Source organism: Chiloscyllium punctatum, chromosome 6 (genome assembly GCF_047496795.1).
Source record: "Chiloscyllium punctatum isolate Juve2018m chromosome 6, sChiPun1.3, whole genome shotgun sequence".
In the NCBI taxonomy this organism is placed as follows: domain Eukaryota; kingdom Metazoa; phylum Chordata; class Chondrichthyes; order Orectolobiformes; family Hemiscylliidae; genus Chiloscyllium; species Chiloscyllium punctatum.
The window spans coordinates 61,130,202-61,139,346 of record NC_092744.1 but is presented as its reverse complement, the minus strand read 5'-3'; the positions used below and the strand labels follow the sequence as shown (position 1 = coordinate 61,139,346).

Genomic DNA, 9,145 nt, shown 5'->3' with positions numbered 1-9,145 from the left:
TGTGTCGCAGCTGCAGCATGGTGGTGGTTGTGGGGGGGGGGGGGGGGGGTTGGTGGACACTTGTGTGCGCACAGTAATCACATCTGCAGGAACAATGTGCTGCTCATAGATCTGCTTCTTGAGATTTGAGCAGGAGTGTGTGCTTCAGGCACTGCAATGCCTCAGGGAGGGGGAGAAGTCACCAGGCCACTTTGTATCAGGAGACAGTCACAATCTCAGTATTCCAGATTTAGTTCACGGTCAAGGACAGCTTGATGTGATTGTGAGTGAAGTAGGCATGGGGATAGAAAAGGTTGAAAAATCCTCAACTTCTGCAATTTTTCAACAAATTCAAGGCACTTGCAGCTTGTATGGACAAGAACAAGAACTGCAGAGTATTTAAGTGAAATGACCATGGCACTCTGTTCCAAAGAGCCATTTAAGTGAGGGCAGTGAGAAAGGTCATAGATCTCATAGGGCACAGTATGCTTAGGAGATAGATAGACTTCTATGTATCTGACACCACAAGTCTTGAAAGCTATGTTGATTGCCCAATGCCAGCATTCAGGCCATATATTCAGAACCACAAAGCATTTTGCATAAGAGGGGAAAGATCCAGATGTTGTAGTCCACGTGGGTGCCAACAACACCGACAGGATTAATAACAAAGTTTTGCTTAGGAATTATGAACAGCTAAAAGCCAAATTTAAAAAGCAGAATAACAAAGAACATCAATTGTAAGAACACTGACAAATGATAAATTAGATCAGACAGCTGAATGTGTGGGTCAAGAAATTGCTGTGGAAGGAATGGGTTATATTTCATGGGATACTGGTACCAATGCTCAGGAAAGAGGAAGCTTTTCTGCTAGGGCTGTCTTCACCTGAACCATTCATCACTATCTATCACTAATTTCCTCCGTGTATTACACATTTTCTTTCAATTTAACACCAATGTTAAAATTCCTTAGCCAATCACAGATGGTACACCTTTCTCAGAGTCTCTCAGCAATATTACCAATGGTGTTAAAGTGACTATAAATTAAATTTCATGGCTAATAGACATAGATTTTTTTCAGTTGTAAAATAAAATGGAAATAAACACTGGTTCATGCTGATGAACAACTCTAAACTGAGGCAGTTATAATAAGATACATGGACAATGTTATTGTTGGAAAATGTTCATTCTTATATAAACCAATTTATTATAGCTCTGTATAACAGGATCAACTGTTCCCTATTTTATACTCCATTCTCCTTTCAATAAAGATCAAACATTTCATTTGCTTTCTTTATCACTTTCTATACCTGTATTCTAATTGTTTTTTTGTACTCCGTGTTCCTCTGTGCCACAGATTTGGGGTAATCTCTCTCTGTTTAAATATATTGCTTTTCTATTCTTCCTGCCATGGCTTGATTGTGGCCTTCATTTCCCTACCTGTCCTTCAGAAACCTTAAGTCCCTTGCTTATTGACAATCCTGTCTCCACTGGTCTCTGGGCAAGGTAAGTCTAAAGTCTAATGACCCTGAAACATTCACTCCTCATCTCTGTCTTAAATGGGAGACCACTTATTTTTAAACTATGGCCTCTAGGTATAGGTTACCCAATAAGGGGGAACATCTTTCCAGTATTTACCCTGTCAAGTCCCCTCAAAACCTTGTATACATTTCAAAATGATTACATCTTATTCTTCAAAATGTCAGTAAGTAAAGGTCTGAACTGCTCAATGTATCCTCATAATACACCTTCTTTATTCCAAGAATAAGGCAAGTGAATCTTCTCTAATCTGCTTTCAGTGGAATTGTTTCTCTCCTTAATTAACAAGACTAAAACTGTACACAACACTCCAGATGTGGTCTCTCTAAAGTTCATTTTATTTTTCAACTTAAAATAAGAAGGTGGTGTAATGTATGCAAGTTAATTTATAATCGCTTTAAAACTTTCAGTAATACTGTTATATTGTAGGCAGTCTCCCTATCTTATTCAAGAAATTGTGCAATTACAGTAATCATTTATAGAAAGTCTGAGTAAGCGCTAAACATTTCTCATAGTCCATGTGCAATACCTACTTGGAAAAGGATCTTGTTTCCATCATAGTCTTCAGTTTGCCATCTTGTGTTGCTGATGGGGATGCATGGATTTGGAAGAAGAGGCACCAGTTCTCCGATTGCATGCACTCTGAATTGAAGCACAGCTGATTCTTTCAGATTGACAGGAACCCCGAGTGGCAACTGTTTTAAAGAGAGCTGGATACAGAAACTCTGGCTCGAGAACACTGTGAAACAGCAGAAGTCAATTTTCTGCACAGCAGCTTTCTTCTGCAAAATTAACTCATAGAGTTTGACAGAATCTTCAAAGTTTTCATTGCTGCAGCATACAGTAACTCGCAAGATCTCATTCCCATAGTGCACCTGTCTTACAGCCCAGATTGGCATATTGGCATCTAAAGAATAGAAATCCTGACAACAAATCATATAAGGAAGGATTTTCCCACCCACACTTTCACTGTGATGATATTGCCATGGTGGCCCCTGAAAAAAGTCATGAACTTGTAAGATTCGTTCTTCACCAAAATCTTCATGCAGGAATAGAATAACAGAGAGTGACGGGTAGCCAGATTTTTTTCTGCGCTGTGTTTCACAGCATTTTTTTGGTGTTGCTCGCTCAGAAACATGGAACAACTGGATATCCGGGCTTAGCCAATGTAGCAAGCAGTCTAGTGTTTTCTGTAATCCTCGAGATTCACCAGGATTTGCAAGTAGATGCACAGTCATTTGGAAGGGATCCTGCCCCTCTTCGAACACAAATTCACCTTAAAAACAGAGCAAATGTTATTATTACCAAAATAGAAACAAATAATTAATTTTTCATTTACTTGATCATTTTAAACTCATTAAGGATATCAAATATTTTGTTAACATTTTATTAACCAGCACCTACAGGACCAGGAGTGTGCCATTTGAACAATTATTCCAGTTTATTAAGAGGTCCACATGATCAATGTAAAAACACCCACTAAGTAATACAAATGTAATTGCAGGTATTCACTTCATTGTTATAGTTTATTAAAGCATAACTACCTAAATAATAATACAGCTTTGCCTTCAATCAAACTTACCAGCAGAGAGCCTTCTCACTCACACCCTGAGATGACTTACTCAGACATTGCAGAGACTATGCTAAAACAGTAAATTTTCAGTATTTCAGGAATATCATTTCTGCTAGTTTATCAGGTGCTAGTTAAACAAATGTTTGCTGATCGAAGATGGGATACCCTTGAAGCTGGCATAAGCTCCTTACAGAGGATCACTCACAGGTATCAGTACATCAATATACAAAACACTATTAATTAACCTGTTCAGACAGGTTTTAACACACCTTTGTAGCAGAACAGACATGAGATTTCTAGTCCAGAGACAGGGACACTACCCCTGGGCCACAAGGTCTCCTTCAATATACACTCATACTCCTTTGAGTCATAGAGTCACAGAGATGAACAGCATGGACACACCCTTCCGTCCAACTCGTCCATGCCGACCAGATATTCCAACCCAATCTAGTCCCACCTGCCAGCACCCGGCCCATATGCCTCCAAACCTTTCCTATTCATATACCCATCCAGATGGCTCTTAAATGTTGCAATTTTAACAGCCTCTACCACTTCCTCTGGCAGCTCATTCCATACCCGTACCACCGTGTGTGTGAAAAGGCTGCCCCTTAGGTCTCTTTTATACCTTTCCCCTCTCACCCTAAACCTATGCCCTCTAGTTCTGGACTCCCTGATCCCAGGGAAAGGACTTTGCCTATTTACCCTATCTATGCCCCTCATAATTTTGTAAACCTCTATAAGGTCACCTCTCAGCCTCCGACGCTCCAGGGAAAACAGCCCAGCCTGTTCAGCCTCTCCCTATAGCTCATATCCTCCAACCCTGTCAACATTCTTGTAAATCTTTTCGGAACCATTTCAAGTTTCACAACATCTTTCCTATAGGAAGGAGACCAAAATTGCACGCAATATTCCAACAGTGGCCTAACCAATGTCCTGTACAGCCGCAACATGACCTCCCAAGTCCTGTACTCAATACTCTGACCAATAAAGGAAAGCATACCAAACGCCTTCTTCACTATTCTATCTATCTGCAACTTCACTTTCAAGGAGCTATGAACCTGCACTCCAAGGTCTCTTTGTTCAGCAACACTCCCTAGGATCTTACCATTAAGTGTATAAGTCCTGCTAAGATTTGCTTTCCCAAAATGCAGCACCTCGCATTTATCTGAATTAAACTCCATCTGCCACTTCTTAGCCCATTGGCCCATCTGGCCAAGATCCTGTTGTAATTTGAGGTAACCCTCTTCGTTGTCACTAAACTTCCAATTTTGGTGTCATCTGCAAACTTACTAACTGTACCTCTTATGCTTGCATCCAAATCATTTATGTAAATGACAAAAAGTAGAGGACCCAGCACTGATCCTTGTGGCACTCCACTGGTCACAGGCCTCCAGTCTGAAAAACAATCCTCCACTACCACCCTCTGTCTTCTACCTTTGAGCCAGTTCTGTATCCAAATGGCTAGTTCTAACCTTGCTAATCAGTCTCCCATGGGGAATCTTGTCAAACGCCTTACTGAAGTCCATATAGATCACATCTACCGCTCTGCCCTCCTCTTTGTTACTTCTTCAAAAAATTCAATCAAGTTTGTGAGACATGATTTCCCACGCACAAAGCCATGTTGACTATCCCTAATCAGTCCTTGCCTTTCCAAATACATGTACATCCTGTCCCTCAGGATTCCCTCCAACAACTTGCCCACCACTGATGTCAGGCTCACTGGTCTATAGTTCCCTCGCTTGTCCTTACCGCCCTTCTTAAACAGTGGCACGTTTGCCAACCTCCAGTCTTCCGGCACCTCACCTGTGACTATCAATGATACAAATATACAAATATCTCAGCATGAGGCCCAGCTTCCCACAGAGTTCTCGGGTACACCTGATCAGGTCCTGGGGATGTATCCACCTTTAATCATTTCAAGACATTCAGCAATTCCTCCTCTGTAATCTGGACATTTTGCAAGATGTCACCATCTATTTCCCTGTAATCTATACCTTTCATATACAACTTTCTAAAAAGCAGACTCTGCTTGACAAATGCGATTGAGCTTTTTTTATGAATTAATGAAGAAGGTTGCTAGAGGGAAATGGAAGTTGACAATGTGGGTTCTTTTTTAAAAGAAAGCCTTTGACAAAGCATTACATTACAGATTGCTTAACAAAACTGAAGCTCATAGAATAGGAGGGTCAGTGTAAGCTTGGATAAAAATAAGTTAGACAACAAAGAACCCTGATATATGTTTGTTTACAAAATTAGAAAACAGTGCAGTTCTCAAGGATCAGCATTGACGAGGACTACGTTTGTATATATACAGTTAATTTGTTATATTTTTGTAAGTGCTGTAAACACTGCATTAATTGGGACCTAGGAAGTAACAGCAATGACTGCAGATGCTGGAAACCAGATTCTGGATTCGTGGTGCTGGAAGAGCACAGCAGTTCAGGCAGCATCCAAGGAGCAGCGAAATCGACGTTTCGGGCAAAAGCTCTTCATCAGGAATAAAGGCAGTGAGCCTGAAGCGTGGAGAGATAAGCTAGAGGAGGGTGGGGGTGGGGAGAAAGTAGCATAGAGTACAATGGGTGAGTGGGGGAGGGGATAATGGTGATAGGTCAGGGAGGAGAGGGTGGAGTGGATAGGTGGAAAAGGAGATAGGCAGGTAAGACAAGTCCGGACAAGTCATGGGGACAGTGCTGAGCTGGAAGTTTAGAACTAGGGTGAGGTGGGGGAAGGGGAAATGAGGAAACTGTTGAAGTCCACATTGATGCCCTGGCTCAGTGGTTAGCACTGTTGCCTCACAGTGCCAGGTACCCACTTCGATGCCAGCCTCGGGTGACTCTGTGTGGAGTTTGCACATTCTCCCCGTGTCTTTGTGGGTTTCCTCTGGGTGCTCCAGTTTTCTCACTGTCCAAACATGTGCAGGTTGGGTGGATTGGCCATGCTAAATTGCCCACAGTGTTCAAGGATGTGTAGGTTAGATGCATTACTTAGGGGTAAATGTAGAATAATAGGTTTGGGGAATGGGTCAGGGTGGCTTACTCTTCGGAGGGTCGGTGTGGACTTGTTGGGCCGACGGGTCTGTTTCCACATTGTAGTGATTCTATGATTCTGTGAATCCAGAAGCACTGACTTGTAGCTCAGGTGCAGCTCTCCACTAAACACCTCCACTGCCAGCCCTCTCTAGCCCCATCTCCCGCCACACCCCTCCCCCCCCCCGCCCCCACCACCCACCACCCACCATCCAATCACTGCATTTTCTGTTTACCAAACTTTCAAATACTAACTGGTAACTGCAAGACAACATCACAAAGATGTTTTGATGCTTGGCACGGAAGTTCATTAAAGTGACTCCATTCGTAACGCTACATAGAGAGATGTTTCGATCACTTACGGTGAGTAATAGTGACTACTCAATGTGAGAAGGCACCATACACTGTGCATTTATGATCCTGTTTATTCACCAGCAGATTCAATTTACTGGCAAATTCCAATCCTGACATGTGCTGGCTAATGTGAATCTTACTGAGTTGGGAAGTGGGGTCAGGTGACCATGTATTGATATCTGCCAGGGACTAGGAGGAGAGGGAGAGCAGCTAGACATGCCAAAAATCTCCTCGTATTCTGTGCCTGAATGAGGATGAAACCAATTCTCAAAGTGAAACAATACTTTGGTGTGGAGTTAAAATGATATATTTAGCTTTCACTAGAGTGAAGATCTCCAGTAATACTTGCACCGCGAAAGACAGTTCTGGAGTTTGAAGGTAGCAGGTTGAGAAAGGAAAAGAACAGAAGTAAACTTCTGGGAGCTAAGGATTATTTTGGTGTGAATCTGGAAGAATTGAATATCTACTGAATTGATAAAAAGTGTCACGTACCCCGGTGGAATGTGCTTATACAATTGTACCATTTAACTCCAGAATGATAACTCATGGAGTTTAATTAAAATTCAAGCGAAGCATTTCAAAGTCCCACTCCCCTTGATTCTTGCCATAAACAAAGTTTATTAAAGGTAGACTGCTACCTTGTCCAACGTACTCGTGATTACTCACACAAGTTATTTTAAAATAAAACCTCTGTAATGTTTTTAAAAAAGCAAGTACAGTGAAAACATTGCATGGGCCACCCATTTAGGGGAAGAGGGAAAATATTTATTGGATTTTACTGAAGTTTCAGCAAGAAGCCATTGTTTAACTGCCCAGCAGGACACAGTCCTCATTTCAACCATATCTACCTTATGAATAGCAATAGATAAATCATTTGCTGCAAAGCTAATCTGGAGGCAATTACATTTCAGAGCTAAATTTGTTTATGTAGTAGGTCAACTTTAAATTTAGACTGCCAAAAGTAATTAAATATTTGAATCAATCTTTTGGACAGATCATTATTGTGTACACACAATAGATTCCAGGAGATCAGTTTTCCTACAGTTGAACAAATAAGCAAGAAAAAAAATCTGCCTTTTTAAAAAAAAATCAGATTTAAAATAACATATTTGCACACAGCTGTGCCTGCACATGAGCTGGAAAACGTTGCAGGGGTAATGTAGGAGATCAAGAAGAAAGGGCTTCTGTCCAAACGAAGAATTTTCTAACTTGTACAGATCATTGCAAAAACATGACTGCTTCATTTCATAAAGAAAATATTAGAAAATGAAGTTTGAAAGGTAACACCATCCAGATGTCTATATTGATAAGGGTTGCTGACAAAACTATTTGTTTACACTGCATTAAACTTAAGTCAATAGATGAAGTCATAAGCAATTTTAATGATTTTCCCCATGTTTAATGGTAATGCAAAAACGCTTGGTGAGGCTGGCAAGAGAGCCATTGTCAGTAACACAGGTCCAGTTCAACCACCAATGGTGGTTTCTAAGGGCTGAACACTCTCAACTCCTGAATGATGTGGGTACTGGTGTGTCAGTTGGGGAAATAAGGTGAGCTTAGAAAAATGAGATTTGAAACTTTTGAGGGAAAAAACTCTAATCCTGTAATCAGATTTTGAACATCAAGATGAGAATTTTTTTAAAAAATTCATTGATGGGATGAGGGTATCGCTTGCTAGATCAGCATTCATTGCCCATCCCTAATTGCCCAGAGGGCAGTAAAGAGTCAACCACATTGCTGTGGGTCCGGAGTCACTTGTAGGCCAGACCAGATAAAAATGGTAGTTTCCTTTCCTAAATGACATTAGTGAACCAGATGAGTTTTTCCAACAATTGACAATGGATTCACGGTCATCACGAGACTCTTAATTCCAGATTTTTTTCAAAACGTGAAGTCAAATTCCACCATTTCCTGTGGTAGGATTCACCAGTGATTGGTGAATGGCCTATTTGCATGTATTTAAATGTAATTAGCACCTAATCATGTGCACGCAATTTTGTATTCTCCCATGTAGTGGAGAGGAACTAGATGATAGTTGCTGACATAAAATCAGAATCAGGCCCCTGATGGCTCCAGCTTGCCACCTGCTCCGCTGGACCTCCATCTTGAACAGCAGTCCCCAGTATTGCAGGGCACACTCCATGGGCAATGACCACTTACAATCCCCATCCATGGAGATTGGCATCAAACACAGATCAGCCTCACCGCATTTTTCCAACTCACTTCACCACTTCATTGCTGCACTTTGAGATGCACCGACACTTTTCCATCACAATGCTGCTGCCAGGACAGTTTACACGCAGAGACAAGCATCCAACTTATAGATTGGAAATTGAGTGCACATCAAAGCTCATTTGCTCTCTTAGTGCTCACTCATTTTGCACCTACTTTGATACTCTCAGAATCTCTACAATGCTTTGCCATTTTTCCCTCAGTTTTCCATCTCATTCAGAAGTTAAAGGCTCACAGTACATCTGTGTCACCTTGTTGCTTAGCATAAGCAGCCTGCCATTGTTGTCAACAGTAATCAGTCAATACCACATCTCCATCATGTACCAGCAGCGCACACAGCCAACACATTGCGTGTGCTTCAACCAAACAGCCATGTCTCAAACTCTAAGGGGCTTGGACATGGTCAGCTGGTAGAAGGAGTCTGGCAAGAGAGCCATTGTCAGTA

General features: G+C 41.4%; 1 protein-coding gene across 4 annotated transcripts in view; it reads right to left on the bottom strand.

The window, feature by feature from the left end:
- Positions 1–9,145, bottom strand: part of fam124b (family with sequence similarity 124B) — a 76,243-nt gene that overhangs the window by 33,415 nt on the left and 33,683 nt on the right. For all 4 annotated transcript variants that reach the window (XM_072572762.1, XM_072572759.1, XM_072572760.1 and 1 more), the window contains one exon: positions 2,049–2,791. In XM_072572762.1, coding sequence (XP_072428863.1) covers positions 2,049–2,791 — 743 coding nt within the window. The remainder of the gene's footprint in view (positions 1–2,048; positions 2,792–9,145) is intronic.